We start from the raw sequence: 23569 nt of genomic DNA, 5'->3' as shown, positions 1-23569 counted from the left end.
CCTTCCCCCAGTCATGACATTTTGATTTGAATTGCTTAATCGCTATGACATCGGAGGACGGTCGCCATACCGTGAAACCCGTAAATCGTCAGTTCAAAAGTTCAAGCAGAGGATTTCAAGTACCACAAGAAAAGGCCAGCGAGTCTAGTCAAGTGTTTGAATTAAAAACACTTGTTCTTGGATGACGTAATTGTACTTTTAGCCAAAAATCATAACATTATAACATTTGGATCAATGTGGTAATTTACACGACTGGAAAAAGCCCAAATAAGGACATAAACCAGAGCTGTAATCCTTGAGGTAATTAGCATGCTTTGGAAACCTCCTTAAATGACTAAACCATCCCTTTAAGGTCAGATTCAACTGTGGGTCGAAGATCTGAGGTAGAAAAACAAATACATGTGTGATTTCAAAGTAAAGCTGGATTTGTGCGTCTTAAACGGGCTGTACCAGATTTTCCCCGCAGGACAGATGTATTGGATAAGCAGCTACTGAGGGCAAAAAGTCCTTTATGTTCTGTCTGCATCAAATTATAAAGCATTTTCTTGTCCTAGAATCGGTAAGTGCACGGTTAGCATGATAATTAGGATGTTCTGAATGCATAAAGTAAGTGTGGAATAACTTTAGACGATCGTGAACTGTTTTAAATGAACTAGCTCTGTTGTTCTTGTTTTAAGACAGTAAAAATCAGGTACAGCGCCTTTAAGTTTTGGGATTTTTTTGTTACCGAAACCTTCTCCTTTCTTTAATGTTGATTGTCAAAGCACCACTGCAGCAAAAATAGTCGCCCTGCGCTGAACAACACTGAGGACTCCAGCCAGCTCATTCAGAAAACCTGCAAAGACCAGACAGCACACTGGACTATACGGTTAAATAGTGTAGTTTTGTTCATGGTTCTTTACATTCTTCATACTAAATTTAAGAAGTAGTCGGTCACAAGAACCACATTTGAAGTGCAATATAATATGATAAACTATAATAACTGAGATTAACGCAGTAATTTAAAACAAAACATGAACAGAAGCACAAAAGATGACGTGCTGTTTGTTAATCTCAAAAGTTACCGTACACATTTGTTAATCTCATATTTTCTATACGATGATTGTGACAGGCTAAGCTTATATTAAAACAAAAGATTATTTAAAGCCAGAAAATATTCAAATAAAGAATTATGCACAATATAAAATGACTTAAAGAGTCTAAGAAAATCAAATTAAAAAACAAAGTACCTGATAAAACTACTGTATATAATTTTTTTTCCATAAATGGGCACCGTATTCACAAATTTTCCTCGTCTCCATGGAGATGTTATGTGCTTAGCCAGGAATGTTCCACAGTACAACATTACACTTCTCTCCATGGTGCAGATGATGCCACCAGGTCAAGTTATAGGTCACATCTGTGGAGAGGCAACTCCGTTTACAGTAAGAATAAATGTTTTTTCAAGGTGCTTTCACAGAAATAATGCTTCGTTTAATGCCATACTGTGGAATATCCCAGGCAAAGTGTCCATAGAAACAAGCACGTCACAGATCTTTAACCAGAAAAGTTATATCGTGCACGCTTAAAGCCTTCCATCTCGTGTCACGGTGTTTATCGAGTTTTGAAATACAGACGCATGAATCCAGCTTTGCTTTTTTTTTTAAATAAAACTGCAAATTTTCCTTTTTCCGAGCTCTTTTTTTTGTGATATTTGCATAGGAATCGCGGAGGTGTTGAAGGCTAAACCAAACAAACAGCTAACAGAAACCATTCAAAGGGCAGTGAAACGTGAGCAGCTGAAACGATGGGGGATTCTCTCTGTGCTGAGTGGATGAGCAGTCACTTTAGTCACAACCAGTAGAAATACCTCAAACATGATCCCACTATTACCACACAACAGTCAGGGAAACTCTAACAAACAAGAGGCAGAAGTTTGCTCCAGGCTTAGCAGACAATGTGGCGCTGCTTGTTCCAGTACAATGTAGCGTGCGAAATAGATCAACACATCGATATAATGCAAGTTAAAGGGCCTGCACCTAATTCTGAACTGTTAGTCTAGCCCAATTTTAGTGCTTATTCTCTCAGATGTTGAACCGCGATCGAGAAACAACTACATGGCAGCTGTCTCCACATGGTTCTTATCCAACTATATGTTTTTAAAATGTATAATACCATTTATTTAGTGTCATTTTTGTTCACGAATAGCTGCTGATACAACATACTTAAAAAGAGAATTGAAAAAAGTTTGGTATAGGCGCTTTAACATCTCCTGCATTTCAATATAATAAGAGCTTTAAGTCTTTTTCAATAGTTAAATATATTACATATGACTTTTTAAATTCAAAATCTGAGTTTGAATTTTCAATAAACTCTAGTTGTGCAATAGTGTCTTTAAATCTCTGAAGGCATGTTGGCATTGAATACTGGACGTCGTGTAGTGGTGCCATCCACACGGAGCAAAGGTCGGCTCTAGTTTTGTGAGAGCTTCCCTGTAAAAGGAGCTAAAAGCATCCCCATAATTGCACCTTACTCTTCTATATACTCTTTTATAAACCTCTAGTTTTTTAGTTTTTGTCCCACTTTAGAAAAAGCAAACAAAAAACAACAATTTGGCTATAAATCGTACCGCTACAAAATACAGTACATTGATTTGTCAAAACCTTCACAACATAAGCACAAAGCACGGACCAAAAGTTTCTTTAAGATACAAGATAATTGTACAATAAGTTACGTAATACGCAGTCACGTTAAGAACAGTAGAGCACTCATGTAAGGCAAAATCAGGTGATTCACAGTGACCACTTAAAAAGACCAAAGATCTGAGCTGTTTAAAAACTCCAGTCCAGCTTCACTGGCTTTGACAGGACATGGGTTTGAACATGATTTTCTAACTTTCTAATGAAATAGAAATACCTGATATTTTCTCAGAAAAAGTTAAGTCAGGTGGCATAAAGCGCCCCCTTCTGACCACTGCGCTGCCCACACCAACCAAGTCCTGTTCAGAGAATGGCACATTTAACACCAACAGCAACTATGGGGACCTTTTACACTCCTTTGTAAACCGAGTAGTTTAACAAACACATATTCAAATATGTAAGAATTCATAAATAGACACATAGTACATCAGTGCAATTTTACACAATGCCTACACAAAGCATTTGGCATTTAAATTATGAAATGAATACAAAATATTTAACCAAATAAATAAACATATAAATACATCCAAACATACAGTACAGACGAAAATAACATTTGGTTGTAAAAAATAAAGCTTTGAGAGTGAACGCCATATCGGCACCATGGTAAAGCGCCCTCTAGTGGCAGGTCCTTTCCCACCAGCTGTGCTCTGGTTTAGACACAACTGGCTCGTTCCTCAAGTCTCTGCAGCTTCCTGCTACAGCTCAACACAAACCAATGTGACGTGATATGAAACATAAAGTCCAAGTACTGGAGTATGTGGCATGTAATGGTACACTGTAAACACAGCAGGCTAGCAAAGCGCTGAGCGACCAATCTCATTCCACAACAGCAAGGCCATTCCCGGACAAGCCTCTGCACGTTTCCCTGGAGTCTTTTAGAGCTTCTCAGAGTCGAGGGCCAGGTCGGACAGCTGGGCAGCCATGCATCGAGGGGGGGTCCTCCTGCCCTGCGGATCGCTCCTTTAGTTTCACTGTTTTGGCTCCTGGATCGCTCCTTTAGTTTCACTGTTTTGGCTCCTGGTTTGGGGCGTCCCTCATCACAGCCGGTCCATCCTGAATGTGTCCTCGGTGGCGGGGTCAGCCAGCACCATGTCGGGGTCATTGAGCATGTGCAGTCCGTCCAGGGTCAAAGGGTCGATCTTCAGCTCATCCAGAGGAAATTGTGAGTCTGCGTCAAAGCTAACGTCACCTACACCAGCCAGAGAGTTAGTCAGCTCTTTAGACAGGCTCGGAGGGGACTCTCCTGTCACTGGAATACAACACATTTAACAACAGCGTATTATTAATGAAAAATACAATACAGACTACAATACTACTGCTGAATAACCGGCTTCATTTAAGTTCAATAAAATGCACATCACACAGACGTCACATGTATAAAACTGGACTGAGGGAGAGTGGCCTTGACCTCGAGGAAAGAAGACACCTGGCCTTTTATTATCATTTTGATTTAGGAACAAAATAATGAAATAAAACACCAGGATTTTCTCTGATCCAGCCATTCCTTCCTGTGCTCGCTTCCCATTTGTTTACCTACGTGCATCCATATACACAGTCTACAATATATCATAAGGATTTTTGAAATATATTTGCATGAATTATGTAGAAAACTGTTTACCCCAGTGAAAGAATAATAAAAGACCATATGCTTGGCTGCTTGCTGAACAGATTCAAATTCATCAGCTGGTCTCAGGTGGTACCTGTCAAGATGATGTTGGGGATGTTGCCATGGCTACTGTATCCGAGCTGCTGAGAGTCCTGCAGGCTCCCGGTCAGCCCCATCATGGCCGCCTGGGTGTAGTTGAGGGTGGAGCACTGGTTGAACAGACTGTTGGAGCTGATGGGGCTCTCAATCATGTTGAACTGCTCCAGCTGTAACAAGGCACACAAAATTGAGAGATCAGAAATGTAGATAAATTTGATGTATTTCCTCAAGGACAAGGTGCACAATGGTATTTTGCGGTGAAATGTGCCTTTATATATCACTGTTGAGGTTCAAGTCTCACACAAAAAGTGAACAGACTCAAATACAAATGTGAGTTTATTCCCTTGTTTTGAAGACTACACTAATTACTTTTCTTGTCTTAAAAGCAATCATTCTGACATTATCCTGCAGGCGATGTATCACCCACCACTGTTTACCACTGTTTTGCTTATACTATAACTGCAGGGGATCAAATTAAATACATTTTAGTGGACCAAAAATAAGAAGTTAACTTTTAAAGAATAATGTCATGAAACAAAACGTCTTTGAATGATAGACCGTCCATTTATTGCAAAATTTATACTTTTTTCAGCAAATTTCAGCAAACACAGTCCCTGGAGAACCAAGTTTGGGCACTTAAGGCTCATAAGGTTTTGTTCAGAAATATTAGAAGCCAGTAAGGAACTAAACCTTTGGCGTTATATTTTAAAAGATAATGTTTGTCGTAAAGAGAGTTTTTGTTTTCTAACTTTTTCCATGTCTACTGAATACGTCAGTCATCCAGGTGGGGTCCATCGCAAACAAAATGTAATTCTGGACAAAACTAGCCAAACGTTTTAGAGAAACTTCTTCAGTACTGACAAGGTTCTCTTAAGTCACTTCCTTATATCTGTCTGAAGTTAGGAGCTAACTACATTAAAACTAGTGCCCCCTAACTGTATCTGTTATTAGTTAAGTCCAATGAAATACCCCAAGGTGTGAACTGTCACTTGATTTTGCATAATCTAATAATGATTATACAGATATTTAAGGCAGTAACTTACAAGTACCCTGTAAAAACCGGAGAAGCTACTTGAATGACGTACAACATTGAAAAATATGGATGTTGATCGCAATTTTCTTTTGGTTTAATAGTTATAAAACATATTTGAAATGTCGGTGTCCCAGTTCGGAAGCGTGTGCGAGACCTGATGCGAGAGAGCGTTGGTCTGCCTCGACGCCATCTGCTGGTCGTAGAAGGAGTCTCCGAAAATGCTGCCCACCACCGGAATGTGCTAAAGGGGCAAAAAAATGTAAAAGCCACAGTTAAAAGACGACACAGCCGAGACGACGTAACAGTAGAGCGGGACAGAAGCAGACGGAAGCAAAAAGGACTGTCCCGAAGCAGTGATATCAGTGCAGGATTAGTGAACAGGGCTGCCACAGAAAGCAATATGAAGAAAGGGATGAAAGTGCGGTGTGTTTATTATGGCTGTATTAGGGTTAGTCAAACATAGGCCTAAAGCATGCTGTGTGGAAATGTGTCCTGGAGTGAAAGCTACACTTAAATGAAGCGAATTATAGCGAAAGTTTAAAGCTTTACGTCTATAAGCTTTGTAAAGTAGTTTAAAAGGTTTTATATTACGCAAAATTGACTCTTGTGAGCTGTAAGCCAGGTTAGAATTTTGTTGGCTCATCAAAAACAGACCTGGAGTTGTGTTTTGTTTCATTCACACATGTTTGAGTAACCCTTTATTATTAGTTTGTACATCTCCAAACCTCAAAATGCTCTGTTCCACCTTGTGATGTCATGAAGCAGTAGTTTACAGCTCCTTTTACCGTTAAGTTCTGTCGATATTTGTATATATTGCAGGGCTGAAATTATCCAAATGATTCTAGTGAAGGTGGACTACTTCCTGTGTTACCACATGACATCACAAAGTGGAACAGAGAGTTTTTCATTTGTGTGAAGAACTCGGCCTAAACATGCAGGATTTGGGTGTTAAACATGTGTGAATGAAACAAAACACATCTCTGGGCATGTTTGTGATGAGGAAGCAACATTATAACAGAAATCAGCGTAATATGGGCCCCTTTGAAGACAGAAGAGACACTATAGCTCCATCTACTGCTTATTTGTGTACTGAAAAATAAGTTTTCCCATAGATGGAGCTATTGTGAATTTAAGTCAATGAGGAAATATTTTAAATAATAAAACATAAAATAACTTAAAATAAAACAAATAAATGAAATTAAATAAATAAATAAAATTAAAATAAAGTAAAATAAATAAAAAATAATAAACTACCAAGAGTGACATAAATGAAAAGTAATAGCAAATGCTTCCCAATGAGTCCAAACGCAAAGGAGGTTGAACAGCAATTTTCAGCCAAATGCTTTGAAAGCCGAATTATAGATTTGAAACTGGACATAGTTTTCTTTTAAGGGAAAAAATACAAGAGCTCTGACTCAATAATGCACACAGTAATGCAAAACAGACTGAGTTAAAGTGCAGTCTCTTATGGCAGCCCTGTGCACGGCACCAGTAGAGCTTTGAATGGGGCTTCTGGGTGTTCTCTTGTGCGTCCATTACACACGACCCATAGTAACCCTGTACCCTCCACCACTGCACTGCTTTAGACAAAACACAGCCACTCGCAGCTTATGTTAGCAGCAGCGGAGCGCACAGTGTTAACCATGTCTGCTAACGTGATGGAAAAACAGGAAGCGCAGTGGTAAGTCACACCTGGGCTCACAAAACACACAGGAACCTAAAAAAAACATCTGTCTGGAATGAGAGAAGACAGTCTGAACAGGGAGGAGGAGACTGTGGTGGGCTGGGCTTTAGATTTGGATTAAAACATTTCATCTACGCCAATGTGGATCCATCTTCTCTCACGTTCCTTTTTTTTCATCAGTTAATGCACAGTTTGTGTTTGGATCAAGTTCGCCATCAAGATCCAGGTATTAACACAAGCATTCTTTCAGGTGTGTGCAATAATTCTCCATTTTAAGATTTGATTGACATTAATTTTGGTATGCAGTTAGGCCAGTCACAATAACACAATCTGAAGTACGATATAATGATGTAGAACAGTGTTTCTCAAACTGTGGAGCTTCTTCAGCTTTTCTGTATGTGGATTTGACTAATTTAGAGTTCTATTTATCCGCTTTTTCATCCTCGTTTGGATCATTTCTACTACATATTTACAACTACAGTGGAAATGATGTAGTCCACTTTTATACCAGGAATAGTCACTTTATATATTCGGTTTAGATCTGGTGGTACTCAGAAAGCCAGATCTTTTCTTTGGTGGTACTTTGTGTGAAAGGTTAATTAAAATAGTAACTGAAGACCACTTTATGACACAGATACTGTAACCTTAAATCAGGTTAACTTAAGTAAATGTGTTTTTTTTTCTAATTTAACAAACTATCAAAATATCAAGGACGTCCAAGAGGAATTTTGAAGACGTAGATTATGCTTTTCTCTATAGTCCGAGTCCAATCGCTTCAGCAGTCGGACAGAAATAGGACAAACTGGCTGGTCAGGCAAGGATATTATGAGTATCATGACCCGTGTATTGTAAAGTGTAATGCATCATATTGAGAGATACACTGAAATTAAAGATTTACTCACTACTCAATGTCGATGCATAATGCCTCTACAGTACATAAACATAGCCACTTATTGTACATAATAATTTTGTTACACCCTATATTTTTATTCACGTGGTTTTTGTATCTCTATTGAAAGTAATTCTAATAAATCAGTTAGAGCTGTTAGATTTAAAGAGGGGGTATTACGCTTCTAAGGGGTATTAACGGCGAACAGAGAACATATTTATGGTAAGTGGGTCACATTTTTATACAGCGCTTTTCCACCTTCAAGTCACTCAAAGTGCTTTACATCAAGGAACCACTCACCCATTCACACACACATTCATACTCCAGTGTACGCACCACTGGGGGTGAGGGGGGTTAAGTGTCTTGCCTAAGGACACAACAAGAGCATTCATCTGTGGGAACTGGAATAACACCGTCAACCTGTGGGTCAATGGATCTGACCGTTCAACCACTGATGTTTATGTCGAGAGTGGGATTCGCACCACCAATCTTCAGATAAGTGGACAAATCGCGTTACTGTTTATTGTTTTGAAAATTCTATATTCGCAGAAAGCAAAGTATCCACATGTTTATTAAGTTTGACTTGGCTTGTGGGCTGAGCTTTAGATAGGATCATACAGGGATCAAATAGGGCCCGGGAGAGATCGCTAAATCACTCAAACATGCGTGGACGACATAAAACTCTCTTCAGGCATGTTTTTGATGAGGAAACAACGTTATAAACATGGCAGAAAGCTCAAAAAAGGTCATTTCACATTATACCCCCTCATTAAGTCTTGAACTTCGCATTGCAGCACTGAAATTTCCCCTTTATACCAATAATGGTTCTCATATGGTACAGTGATTATTGAGACTGGCCTGTTTGCGATCATATCTCTCCATAGTAAAACCTGAGCCCTTTGTTGAGTACACAGTGAACACAGACAGCAGTGATGGAGGAGAAACATGAGTCGAACTGCAGCTGAAACTATGGAGGTTACTGCGGACACAGAATGAAGCAGCCGGGCTCATGAGCAGTTAGCGGTTAGCTTAGCCCCCCGGAGCACAGCCCTTCCCCAAAAGCAGTGCTAGCGCTAGCTCGGAGGCTAGCCCTTACTTGAGGCGAGCCGCTGGGGGAGAAGCCTTGATTGGAGACAGGGGAGGTTGGAGACTGAGTGGCGGGGGAGCCTGTCTGATTGCGGTACTGTAGTAGAGGGAAGAGTGTTAGCTAGTGCTACGCTAACAAAGGCTTCCAATCACACAAAGTATAGCTTGAATTGAGCTCAGATTGAAACATTATGCATGAGATCAGACATGGCTCTAAAAACTATGACCATGAATCTTAAAAATACAGTTTAAAAATACTGGTTTGTGCGTAACATTACCGCACAGTAAATCATCATAACAGAAAATAGCATAGTGCATTTTGAGGCCCTGTTTACATATTAATATAAAGGAAAATACTAACCATGTCTTACCATCTACTTACACAGTTAAGATAAATTAAATTACCATGCAATGAAGTAGAAAGACAGATGTGTCCTGTTATCATAGTTACACATGTGATTTCTGTCCCATTGCTATACTATTATTACTATCACTGCGCTGTAAAGTGAAACATCCATAGCCAATGCAACAAAAATAAATAATAAAAGTGTGCTTATTAGCGTTCTTTTAAGCCACAACAACAACATCGTATTTGGGTTTACAATGGAAAAAATCCTTTTCTTCTGAGTTGGCACATTTGTTAAATCGCAGAGGATGCAATTACTTGAACAATAGAGTGTCCTCTGGAAAGAACAAAACATCCTGTACCTGTAGTTTAGGCCTTTACAAACGTGTTTTGAAATTGATATGATTCTTGTATTAGTTTAAGAATTCACATCTCCATCTTTTCTCAATGAGCACTCTGAACATAATCTACTTTTTAGACAGAAATCGCAAATCTAATAAAAAAAACAAACCACACAGCTATTCCCCCCCCCCCCCCCCCCCCCCCCCCCCCCCAACATTGTACAGCCTTATTTCAGAGTGAAACTGAAATTTGTTACTAAATATTCCATCATTCAAAAGTCCTAAAAACGGCGCAAGTAAAGGATAACTCCCAAAACCAGTTAAAACCTTTGATAAACATTCTGTGCACAATCGTATTCTTCCTTGTTTTTAGTTTGATTTGGAAGTGATGTCTACTCACCGAGCTGATGCTGATGCTGGCGGTGGTCTGGCTCTGGCTGTCTGGAGAGGGGCTGGTGACCGGACCGGAGCCTGAGGGGGGTGGGGTAGACAGGGCGATGAGCTGGATGCCCGGGGGGAGGCTCTGGGGCTGCTTCTGGAGGTCACTGAGGAGCTGAGCCTGGGCCTGGGGGGGCAGCTGGCTGAACAGGGGGTACTGCGACAGCTGCTGCTCCAGGCTCAGCGACTCGGCCTAAACGGAGACAAGAGTCAATATGACGTCACAACAATGAAAACTGAACTGAGGCTAAACCAAGACCAAAATAAGGCAAACTTTAGGGCCAAACAAAGGAATCAGATATTTTAGGCTGTAATTAAAATGAACTGTATGGAGCCTGTGCCATTATCGTTTGAAAAAAATATTACAATAACAACTGAGCCTGGTATGGAAGCCCGTTTCCGCCATGAAAAAAAAAATAAAAGCTCCACAGAAAGTCGAAATTACGAGTTTTAAACTCGTAATTAGGAGTTTAAAACTCGTAATTAGGACTTTTAAAACTACTAATTATGAGTTTAAAACTTGTAATTATGAGTTTTAAAACTACTAATTATGAGTTTAAAACTCGTAATTAGGACTTTTAAAACTACTAATTATGAGTTTAAAACTCGTAATTAGGACTTTTAAAAGTATGAATTATGAGTTTATAACTCGTAATTTTGGGAATGTAACATTTACAAAAAGTGAACCTTATCAATTTTGATTAAATGAATTTGGTATTTTAATAATTTCCTCAATAAACCAGCGGGGTTGTGACCAGCTGGCACTCTGCTCAGACCAGGAAAACGAGCGCTCACAGACACAGAGCACAGCTCATGAGTGGTCAGAACAGCACTCAGGGCCCACTGATTTGTTCAAGACGCCAGAAACTTTACTGGAGCTTAATTTATTCATTTTTTAAAAGTATGTAGGTGATAAACATAACAGTCCTCCTCCTGTCTCCTCTGCTCTGTACACTCAGTTGCAGTGTGCTACAAGCTCAATTAAGACTTTAAAAGTTCTAATTACGAGTTTTAAACTCATAATTAGTAGTTTTAAAACTCATAATTACGAGTTTTAAACTCATAATTAGTAGTTTTAAAAGTCCTAATTACGAGTTTTAAACTCGTAATTACGAGTTTTAAACTCATAATTACGAGTTTTAAACTCATAATTACGAGTTTTAAACTCATAATTACGAGTTTTAAACTCCTAATTACGAGTTTAAAACTACTAATTACGAGTTTAAAACTACTAATTACGAGTTTAAAACTCGTAATTTCGACTTTCTGTGGGGCTTTTATTTTTTTTTTCATGGCGGAAACGGGCTTCCATAGCCTGGGGGTTACTAGTGTCTTAATCTGCATATAAAAGGACACATACAAGTTTTTCTCATTCTCAGACTATGGACAGGCCATGCCTCAAGCTCAGAACCTCCAAAATTGACGTACTGAGCCATAACGTAAGCTCAGTACGTCAACATGTCCAAAGTTTTTGTAATTATAAGTCTGAATTATCATTCTTAGTAGTAAACATATTTGATTTCAACATGTCTTCTGCACATCTGGGACACAGTTGGGTCATGTTTATGGAATTTAAACTCAAAATTGTACAAACAACCTGTAAATTAGAGATTTTTCCCTTCTTTTTAAATGGTTACACAAGGTGGTGGTGGGGGTTACCTGTGTGAGGCTGACAGGTGAGGTGAGGGTGGGGGAGAGCTGCTGGGGGGACTGCTGCAGCTGGAGGTCAGAGGTCAGGGTCAGAGGCACCACTGGGGGCTGGCGGCGCTGAGACATGACGTTCATGTTTGGCTGAGAGGAGGGAATACCTGGGAAAAAGATGACAAATTCAATAGAAAGTTAAAAAAAAACAAAAAAACAACAACAATAAACAAAACTATCATAAATCAATAGTGGTTCTCATTAAAGGTGTACGATGCAACTTTTCTGGTGGAAAGTCATTGAGTGTCATTGATTTGCTTGAAATGTTCCACAGTATAGCATTTAACATTAACTTTTCCAGTCTCCGTGTGGGAAGAGACGAGGCAGGACACGTGATTGGGAGGACGAAAACGAGATTTTAACACAATTTGTGCTTGTTCAAATCAATTAAGTTATATTTTGTCTACATTTGCGGACATTGTCATCGTTTTTGAGCGGTATCTCATCAGTGCTAACACTTTTTTCCACATTTTTTTCCACATTTTTCCAAACACAAGGTAAATAGTAAAACTTTGACATAGTGCTGTTCCACCCATTCACACCCATTCATACACCAGCATACAGGTGCGTTAAATGTCTTGCCCAAGAACACAACAACAGCATTCATCCGTGGGAGCTGGAATCGCATCGCTCTGACCGCTCTACTAACTATGTTTAAGTCAAGAGCGGATTCGAACTGCCATCTTTTGGATCAGTGAACAAACACGACCAACTGAGCTACTGTACATATGGGGAAAAAAATCTTGTGGCAATTTCATTTTACAAGGTTCTGTGGTAAGAATGTATTTTAGCAATAAAAACAACTGTAATGTAATAAATGCAGCACTGTCGAACCATAAATAGGCTGGCAGAACCTCAACATAACTCAACAATAATCTAAAACTCTCTATAAAATGTATAGTTTAATCCTTTTTGTTTGGAGTTGGTATCTGTAGCGGTCGTAGCGGGGCTGTGCGGTACCGTGACTGGCTGCGCTGATTCCCAGGTGGGTGAGGTTGGTGGTGAGGCTGCCGGTGCTGTTGGAGGCGCTGAGAGAGGGGAAGGCCATGGCGTCCTCGGGGTCCAGGGGGGTGGAGAGCGGAGGGGGGAACTGGATGTTGGTCAGGTCAGGCAGAGACCCTCCAGTGTTGTGGGCGGCGGGCAGCACGGAGGGGTTCAGCTCCTGGTCCGGGGAGGGGAAAATACTGCAGAGACAAACACGTAGATTAAGGGTTTGTTTACATTTGGACACACGTCACAACAAACTAGATTAGGGCTGCTAATACACAATATTAAAATTAAGCCTGTCACGGTAACACATTTTAAAGCGCGATATACTGCTGAAGTAAATACACGATAAATGATAATATTGAAACTAATTTACAGCACAGACACAATAGCTCTATAGCAAAATATTCCCCCCAAAAAATCATTTAAATGTATAATATGGATAAAAAAACACAAACGACTATAAAAAAAAACAGCAGAATGAAACACTTGAGTACATAGTTTGCATATTTAATGAGTGAATGAATCAAAGAAGTTATTAATTTAACCTTCTACAGCTTAAATCTTATCATATAGGCAAAAAAATAAATACAAATTTCCCTGTGGTGCAAAGAAAATATACACATGATAAATATTGATCTCCCAAAAAATATTGTTCCATGTTTTATATACTGAATGATCAATATAGTAATTATCGTGACAGGACTAACTAAAATCTCAAACTCCATTTCGATGCCAAGGACGCGGCTCAATACGGTGAGAATTGACACAGATGTACGCACAGAGGAGCAGAGACAGACGCAGACATGAAGCAAAGAGACATGGATATATACGACATGGAATGGTAACAGTGTTTTGTCTTGTTATTTAGCTTGTTTAACTAAATAAAATAAACGTATAACTACAGCATCAGTCTGTCCAGGTTCACAAGGATCATTATTAATTAAATCATTAGTGTGTGCCACTCAGTTTCAATGTGTCATGTAGCTGGATTATAACATCTAACAGTCAAAATTATGGATGAATCATTTTAATAAATAATTATATACCCTATACCCCAATAGGCCTATACAATATAATATGGTATAATCAAGTATTAAAACATACTGCTTAATATTATGCTATATATTATGTTGTTAAAAGTGCAGTTTTTCTTGCTTTATTTTACATCGTCTGAACGTGTGTTGTGTTCTGCGTCCTGATTGGCTGTTGGACTGTAGACCATTGTCCATCAGTCTCCTCACATATACATATATCAAAATACTGAATGTATATTAGTCCAAATAAAGCTTTTTAGATGCATTATATAATTCATATATAAAATCGAAACATAATAATTCATATATCCTTTGAATATTGTCATGTAAGCACCATTTTTATACTGAATGCATATATTCTTTTATTCTATTTTTATACTAAAGTTTGAGCACTGGTTTGATACTATAACACTGAAACTATTCATTAATGTTGTATACTTTTGAAGGTAGTCTAACGAGGACTATATTCTAACACTGAAACTATTCACTCATTATAACAGTCTCTCTTTAAAGGCAACATTGTGTGTTATGAATTATGGGAAGCAGTTGGGGCAGTGTAGAAACTCCTTTACAGAGATAAGGCTGCCGGAGGAGACTTAAGGCCGAAAAACAGACCGGTGCAGCCCGGAGAGGTGAACGGGGCCGGAAGGAGGAACCAAGGCGTCAACCTGCTCAACATAATATTTGCATATTCATGTTGCATGTTACATTTTTATTCTTTGGGGCAAGGGAAAGGCAGACAGACCGCCTGCTGCACATTCGAGGGATAGATCATTTCACCCGAGGTGCTGTATTAGATTGTAACTGTCAGGGAAATAAACTTTTGAGATTTGAACTGACCGAATCCAGTCCTCATTTTGATAGAACACGCCTAACAGTGACAAGATGGGAAACAAGATACACATAAATACTCACTTAATTCCAGGGACATCACATGTGTTTGGCTTTGATGAATCATCCTGGAGACAAAACATCGATTGGATTAGACTCAATAACACTAGCCAGCAGTCAGTGGCTTAGTAAAAAGAGACTTGAGTTATCGATCTGTATTTAACCAGGAATATCCAACTGAGATTAAGAATATCATTTTCAGGCCCGAGAGAAGAGCTTGATGTGCAGGTTTTTAGTGGTAGAGGAAACCTTCAGACACGAGGAGAACATGCAAACTCCACACAGAAAGACCTCATTCTGCCCTGGAATCGAACCCAGGACCTTCTTGCTGTGAGGTGAGAAAATTATAACCAGGGAATATTGGTGTTTCTTGCACTGTTCTTTCAAATACTTTCAAATTTTCCTGATTAAATGAATTTCAAACTGCTACTTTTTTAGTTACTCTTACTTTCTACAACTTTGAGTACCATTTTTGGCTAACTCCACCCACTTCTGCTTATAAAAGGCTTAAGTCTCTTTACCTTCTTCTCATCCCACATCTGTTTCTGTCCATCCTTGTCTGCGTTAGACTCCGAGTTCTCCGTCCCAGGCACCGTCAGCAGCAGGACTGAAGCAGAAAACAGTGACAAATAATTTATTCACACCCGTCCGAACAAACAGGAAATAGATTATGTGAAATCACTGAAAATGAGTCATTGATAAAAAAACCAAGGAACCCGCCCAGAGGAGAGAAAACCAGATTTCTACAGCTAAAAATAGCAGGGTGAACACCAGACAGACTGAGTGGACCCCAGCCAATCTCACACGTAATCCATGGCATAATCACTCAATTATTGATCTAGACTTTTCAATCAGCCCGACTCAAATACGCCTCTGCAAACAAGTACTGCACTACACCAATGAGATCAGTATACTCAGGGTCAATAAATACTTTAGTAACAGTAGATCAAAAATGTCAACAGCTTTGTAACATTTAAAGAACAAATGTGTGTTTTTTTTACAGGAATCATAACATATATAGAATAATTTCACATTTTATTATTATTGTAAACCTCAATATTGATCTAAAACTGCTCAATAATTGAAAGGGGTTTATTGACTTCATGTTCACAACTAAAGTGGTTAAAAGCTCCTGAAAGTCAAGCTATAGTACTCAATTTTCAAACCGTGAAAATAAGGAAGTATTTAGTAAATCTACCCAATTGTATCTACTTTCTGTTTCCAGTGGCAACGATTGAAAGCCTGTATTGTTTAATGTCAGGAAATTCATAATGAAAGCCTTTTGTGTTTGTGTTTCATAAAACAAACTAAAACTTAATTGAAAATAGAGAATAGATAAAGATGGGGGAAACACTGATATTGCTCAAAGTGTACATGATTACAAGTCAATGCATCCAAGCTTCAAGTCATGTGTAAATTAGTGAAAATAAATAAATAAAAAATCAAAAAATATAATAAAAAATAAATAATAATACTAGATAAAATTAATAATAATAATAATAATAATAATAATAATAATAATAATAATAATAATAATAATAATAATAATATAAAAAATAAAAAATAAAATAAATATAAAAAATAAATAAACGTAATATAAAAAAATAAATATAAAAAATAAAAATACATATAAAAAATGGATGGAAAATTCATAAAATTACAATAAATGAAATCATTCTAAATTCAGGCTGTTTCTTGTGGCATTACCGCGTTTTGGCTGCAGCTCTTGTGATCCTCCCGCATACACCTCCTGTGGTTTAGGATTCATGGCGCTCTGGTGCAAAGCTGAATCTGAGTTTGTCCTGAGTGAGTGAGAGAGGAGTCAGCGAAAAACAGAGCCAAAAATACCACCACAAAGTTACACTCTCATTTCAAAACTATCATCACATCAGATACAGCACAGCCCAAAGGGATTTTACAGAAATGATTATAAAAGCGCTGAGTCATTATTTACTTAAGATTAACCAAGTAAAGTAGTAGAAGTTGCAGTACAAGCAGTAAATATTGACAGTATAATTTTGGGGACAGAATAAATGTATTGTTCTAGCAACAGAATCAATAAGAGTAGCAACAGTAGATGTAAAGTAGAAAATGTTTCATATGGTACTACAATATTAGCAGTAATATTAGTAGTCGTAATAGTAGTAGTAGTAAAAGTGTAATAATAGAAGTAATAGTGGTAATAGTATTAACAGTAGTAGTAATAGTGGTAGAAGTAATAGTAACAGTGGTAGTAGAAGTAGTAATGAAAACGTGACATTGAAAATCACTAACTGTTATTGCATTATATAATATTGTTATTACATCTCCTCTCAGATTATTCAGCTCAACGATGTGTAACACTGTCTGTATCCAAGAATCTTATTTTTATTATTAAAATCAACTCAAGCACTACTACTGTTTTAGCCCTTTTTGTTGCCAAAGCAGTGTCTCCCATGAATTTCTTGAATTTCGACTGAGGTGCACCAATACTTTCTAATAATTAATAATAATTTTCATGCTATTTGTGGAGTTTAAACGTCCCTTACTGTCTGTATTTCATATTTAAGTGAAGTTACTTTTTACGTGAATGACAATACAAAGAGCAATGAAGTAAGGTGTTGTTTTGCCAATGTTTTTTTAGACTATGGGTAAGAAGTTTAGAGGAGTGATCCCCAACCACCGGGCCCGTGACCAGTTTCAGTCCATTACGCATTTGCTACCGGGCTGCACAAACAGTAAATGTATCAGCAACCGCATCTTCTCCGGCGTGACTTTTTCCTGTCCCTCATGACACGCTAATAAGCTTGTCTGTAGATACATAATGAAAATCCTGAGAGGAAATCGCCACAGAAATCCATTTGATATAACGGCGAGTTTATTATCTCTGTGCTAGATCTGCTCTTATCTCCGCGATGACGAATCACGTGTAACGCATCAGACACGTCGCCCAAAAGTAGAGCAACAAACTAGCGAAAATGAGCCAAAAACAAAGGTCTTTGGAGAGGTTTTTTGCAAAGGGGAAAAGTCCAAATGAGGAGCCACAAGAGGAGACTACGACCTCCAAGAAAAAGAATGCTAAATTTAACAGACAATACCAGGAGTCCTACTTAAAATATGGGTTTGTCGCTAGAGGCAATGAAACCTAGAAGACTATTGTATTAATGGGAAACACTGCAATATAAATAGAAGTCGAAACATTTTTAAAACATAAAATATAAGACCTCAGCTTTGACCCAATTGGACTTAGGCCTGCAGTACTCCAAACTCTGCACATGCATCTTAAACTGTCCTAGTTCCTTTAACTCTCTGGAGGAAGAAGCCAACAGCGAAAAGTTTGTCAGAGAGATGAAGGGGTCTACCACCTGCTTATACTCATGAATATGTTCCATACTAGGGCATTAAACTTCTCTGTTATGTTCTGGTTGTGTCACATTAATTGAAATGCCGGTTATAGGTGAGATTTTGTGGAGAAGCGTGCCTGCTCAGTAAGAATACAACCATTTTAAGGTGTCTTTTTAGTAATAGAGCATCTGATATTGAATAAATGCAAGATAGACAAGTTTAATGCCATATTGTGAAACATAAGAGGCAAAGCAATACATATCCATGGAGACAAGTAGGTCACGGAACATCCACCAGAAAACTGATACAGTAATCTATAAAATTTTAAGTAAAACTAAAACTTTTTGTAGTAGAAAAACTTAAATTAAAATGAAAATTGACAAAATGCCCACTGATTATGTCCTTAGGTTGTTATTGTGTTGCAGAAAGAGTGTATGTAGTTATCTTACCTTCTCCAGCTCGTGTCTGGCGGAGGGGAGAGGTAAACCGAGCTATAGGGACAGCTGTCGATGTGAATTCAGTTAAGGCTAATAAAGAAGAATGGACGACAAATTGATCTGCGCTAATCCATATTTTCACGCCTCTCCGAGTGGTTCCAGATGATTACCTGCGATACGTAACACAAAACCAGTGTTACGAGGATCCAATTACACGGAGCAGGCTGCAGACATGGGCTTGTTTTTCCTCACTGGGCAATAGATTTTTGGGGAATGAGTTTGGCAGCAGGGGAGTTACACAGTGTCACGTTCAATACCTGCCTGAAAATCTTCTTAGACGAGACAGTTTGGTTCTGAGAGGATCTGTATCACTGTTTGGGAGTGGAAATCTAATCTTAGGAGTGTAATATTTAGGTCGTATTTTCGACTTTTTTCAAGGACTGTAAAAGAAAATTGAGGTGATAAGGTTAACGGCTCGACCTCCTGTTTCTCTAGACGCAAAAAATGCACAAAAGGTCACAAATCCTCCAGCTAGCTCAAGATCTGGAGATGAGTCTTTTCACCCAGCCGCCCAAGTTCCATCCATCATACGATCTAGCAATAAACATCTTAATTTCATACATAGCATTAAGGTGGTCCTTGCAAGTGAATTCTACAGTTTACAAGAGTGCATTGCATGGAGGACTTTGGTAAAACCTCTTAAAACTATTTGTGAATATTGCGATTATCTGAGCAAATGTCTGCACAGACAGGACCACAACCACACAGTTCACACAACAACACTGCACACTGAGACTTACGGCTAAAAAAGGGCAGATTTCCCGCCCTATTCTCACTCAAAACTCAAGTTAAGGAGCATTTCGTTATAAAATATTAAAAAGGGTTGTGTCTATACAAGTGTAAATTATTAAAACTAATTGAGATTTCTTTTCTGCTTGTGATGAAAAACCCTTCAATCACACTGTGTTGGTAAAGGATATCTGGCGTCCATGTTTGTCCACGGAGAGGGGTCTTCGGTGGGGGGAGGTGATGCGGTTCCTCTCCCTGTACACACGCTCTACCAACCCGTGGTGCCTGGTGGTCCGGCTTGTGTCCAGCACCGAATTCTGCATAAACACACTTCAATCAAGCCGTCTACAAGTGCAAACCAACACAGCAGTGGGATAATGTTTTTTTTGTTTTTTTAAGTGCGTATGACAGGTTAGACTAGGCATTTCTCTAAAACATTATTATATTTAATATTTCACTAAAAACATACCTCGTATTTTTCTAGTTTGCAATTTTACTTCCTGGTTGGACACGGGGAGCTGATGTGATGTGCGTAGTGGAAGGTAACAAAGTAAAAGTAGTAAAATACTGTACTTAAGTAGAATGTTTAGGTATCTCTGCTTAAGTACATTTTTACAGTGAATACTTATTACTTTTACTTCACGACATTTGAGAGCAGGTATCTGTACTTTACACTACACTACATTTTTTAACTTGACTGAAAAGTAAAAAAGTACTTTTCATATGATTTGAGGGGTTATTTTCATTCTGTTTGTGGTAACATCATGACTAAAGTTGTTAAGTTCAAGCTTCAGCTTTGAGCAAAACAAAAAGAAATACACAAACTTTATAAGAAAAATTAAGAAATTGATTCATATTGTTACTGTTAGCACAATATGCATCATTTTTTAATCAATATCACTACATTTAACACTAACAAATGAACAACACACTAAACTTTAAGTACATTTTTAAACAAGTAGCTAAATACTTTTACTTACGTAGAACTTTTCATGTGATACTTTTACTTGAGTAACTTTTTACCTCTGTATCTGTACTTTTACCCAAATAACAAAGCTGAGTACTTTTCCCACCGCTGACTGTTACCTAGCAACCATAATGTTAACAAGGGCCAAATCTGTCAAAACTGCACAATAATTATGATTAGATTAATAAAAATAATCAGAACACCTTTATTTTGTTAACTAAAACTTTAGACTATCACAAAAGTGCCTTCCTTGTGCATAAATTGTCTCTGAGTTTTGATGAAGGTAACAAACAAAAACATTCTAAAGACGAATAAAAAGGGGGAGTTGCATTAGCAAAAACTCTCTAAACTCATATCTAAATGATCCAACAATATTTGACCCAAAGTGCTCCAACCAGAAAAGTGCTAGTAATTTGTATATTTGTCTGTAAAAAAGCAGCATTCACAGCACATTCTCAAATCTCTGTCTAACTCTCCTTTCCACGGTCCAGTTAAAAGAATTATAACATAAATTTGGCTGACTAAGACTTCATCAACCACCTGTTTAAAAACATTTTCTGAAAAACAGTTCGTAAGTTCACATTTCAGTCTTTTTGTCAATTCTCCTCAACGCGTTTAAAATGTGAAAAAAATCCTATAATTGAAAAATGAAATCACAAATCTAATCACAATGTTTGTCCAAAAAATAGCAATTATATTTTTCCCAATATTGTTCAGCCCTAACAGGTTCAGTCAAACCAATAATAAGTAAATAAGTAAGTAATAATAATAATAAGAACATGAAAACCTGTCATATGCACTTTAAAGGTTCAATGGTGCAGATGTGTCACTGTGAGTCCATGGGCCCCTCTGATACTGATGCTCGAGTTGGTAAATGTATTCAAAGATGGAAAGCCATGACAAGCAATGGTATTTTCAAATTTAGGAACCAAATCTCAGGTGGGAATGGTGTGCTTGTAGTCAAATCGTGGCTTCCTCTCTCTAACCAATAACCGGGACATGACTGGCAGGGTTTTCTCATACTCGTCCATCTTAGGCCATTCAAAAGTCCTCACATTTTAAGAGCAATCCTTCCTTCACAAAAGTAGGGCTGTGCAATTAACAGGATTTTAATCGGGTTTGATGGTCAATGATCAGCTTAGGTCTTTATAATGGATCCATTCCTCTGTCAGTAAAAACATGTGGTTTGGAGCAGAGGTCACACATCGAAGATAGAAATTGGACTATTTTTATGTGAAACGACAATTATCAAAAGTTGCAGTATGTATTTTTTCTAGTGGAGGGTGCACTACATGCTCGTCACTATGGAGATGCTGTTGCTTGTTCTGGAATGTCACACAATATGGCATTAAACATATCCATCTTCATGAAGACAAGCAAGAGGCAAGTTGCAGGTCACTTACAGTAAGACTGCATGTTTTTTTACAAGCCTTTTTTAGTGCAAGGTATGCAGTTTAATGCCATACTGTGGAGCAATCCCAGTAACATCTCCATGGAGACAAGTAGGTGAGGGATGTCCATACCAGAAAAGTTACATAGTACACCTTTAAAAGTCTTTATCGTCTTCTTTCATGAAACTAAATTTAGAAAGTCATTTTTTATTTATTGTATTTGTGTTCAAAATAAAATCAACATAAAGGGGGAAAATGTGTTTATTATTACTTTATTTTTATTATTATTATTTTTATATCGCCCAGCCCTACACAAGAGTATAAAATAATAAACCATTGATTACCGGGCTCACCTGAAAAGGCAGGTCAATGTTGCCATTTCCAATCTGATTGACATTGGGCAGTGAGCCTCCATAGTACTGTCCACGATTCTGCCCTAGTTGCAAATACTGGGTCTTCTGCAACTGCAACTGTGCAAAGTAAAATTGCGTGAAAGCATGGGTGAATGACAAATCTGATACACAAAAATGAAAAAAATAAACAATGCAAAACAAGAAGAGAAGCCATGTGGCCAACAGTATGAACAAATAAACAACAAAATTATAGTGGATACAACCAATAAGCAGAAAAAAACAGCGGATGGTTATGATGATGTGAATTGAAATGAAAAGATTGACGGTCCATATAACGCTACGTCATACAGTATCTGACAAACCTCCACGGATAGAGCAACATGAATGACCTGAACAAGTCCAATTACTTTGATGGCAAGACAAAGTTTGACAAAGACCACAAAACCCCTCATAACTGAACTAGCCCTTTTCCTGCAGCTTAAACACTGGTGCAGTAGAAAACAAGACTTCCATCAAAACACTAGACAGGATTGACAGTAAACATACTGGTTATGTAGAGTGAGTTAGATGCAGAGATATTAGAAAACAGGCAGTAATAAGAAACTCTGAATCAAGTTTCCTTTGCATATTATTCCCTACTGTTTCAAAGAAAATGGAACATTGTAGAGTTAGAAAACAAAATAACATCCATCTACCCAATATCTACCCATCATATTTATACATCACTACAGATGAACAACATGATTAAATGTGAATAAGCGTTTATTTACAGTCGAATTGTTTTCCCCAAAGCATGTCACTTCTCTGTTATTCTTAACAGATCTGCCACAATCATGACTGTAAATAAAGCTCCTGTTGTCACAGCATGTCTCTGGAGCACCTGGCCCCTGTGGCAGACAGTGCGGAGCAGATAGTGCTGCTAATGCAGTTTGGGGCTGACAAAGTGCCGTTCAGCCAAACATCGTTACGCCGTGGCCGTGATTAAGCCGTTTGTTCGGTGTTAATATGTGAGAGGCAGAGGAGCACAGGTGCACCGTGCATCCACACGGAGGTAACGGAGCTAACGCGGGCAACAAGCTTACAGCTTAAACCGACCTGTTTAACAAGTGACAGTGCCCACATAATGAGTGAGAGGAGCATCGGTGCAGATTAAGGCGTTAGTAACTTTAGCTACTTAGCATCCAGCGTCCTGATCTGTCTCCGCAGCGTTTGGTGGATGCCAAACAGCGATGCAACAAAATGTAAACACGGCGCACGGAGGCCTCACCCGCGCAGCTCTGGTGATGTTCAGGTCCTTCATGACTTCTTCAAACGCCGCAGTCTCCTCCGCCTGCTTCTGGTTATGCAGAGCGATTTTTTCGCTAAATTTACGAGGATTGTTAGAGGACGCCATCTTTCCCTCTTCTTCTCAATGGAATGTCACGTTACGCTACGCACCCACAGGCCTCTGTGACGTCATCACGTAGGCGCTCGCGCACCGTGCGCTCTC

At 38.4% G+C, this 23569-nt stretch overlaps 1 protein-coding gene across 2 annotated transcripts; it reads right to left on the bottom strand.

Annotated features, from left to right (window-relative positions):
• Positions 1–1671: 1671 nt before the first annotated feature.
• Positions 1672–23519, bottom strand: crtc1b (CREB regulated transcription coactivator 1b). 2 transcript variants are annotated; one of them, XM_033965666.2, is made up of 14 exons: positions 23348–23519; positions 22081–22197; positions 19561–19686; positions 18593–18654; positions 16527–16621; positions 15341–15426; positions 14844–14887; positions 12865–13088; positions 11863–12011; positions 10166–10396; positions 9089–9175; positions 5574–5660; positions 4382–4553; positions 1672–3930 (listed from the first exon to the last, which is right to left on the bottom strand). In XM_033965666.2, the coding sequence occupies exons 1-14, from the start codon at positions 23471–23473 to the stop codon at positions 3719–3721; spliced, it is 1818 nt and encodes a 605-aa protein (XP_033821557.1). In that variant the 5' UTR covers positions 23474–23519; the 3' UTR covers positions 1672–3718. The 2 variants fall into 2 exon arrangements, with proteins under 2 accessions (XP_033821557.1, XP_055077373.1); XM_055221398.1 differs by lacking the exon at positions 9089–9175 and having other exon boundaries at positions 23348–23502.
• Positions 23520–23569: the final 50 nt, after the last annotated feature.

This window comes from Periophthalmus magnuspinnatus, chromosome 4, assembly GCF_009829125.3.
Source record: "Periophthalmus magnuspinnatus isolate fPerMag1 chromosome 4, fPerMag1.2.pri, whole genome shotgun sequence".
Classification (NCBI taxonomy): Eukaryota; Metazoa; Chordata; class Actinopteri; order Gobiiformes; family Gobiidae; genus Periophthalmus; species Periophthalmus magnuspinnatus.
The sequence above is the reverse complement of the archived record's forward strand: the minus strand, read 5'-3'. Positions and strand labels throughout refer to the sequence as shown.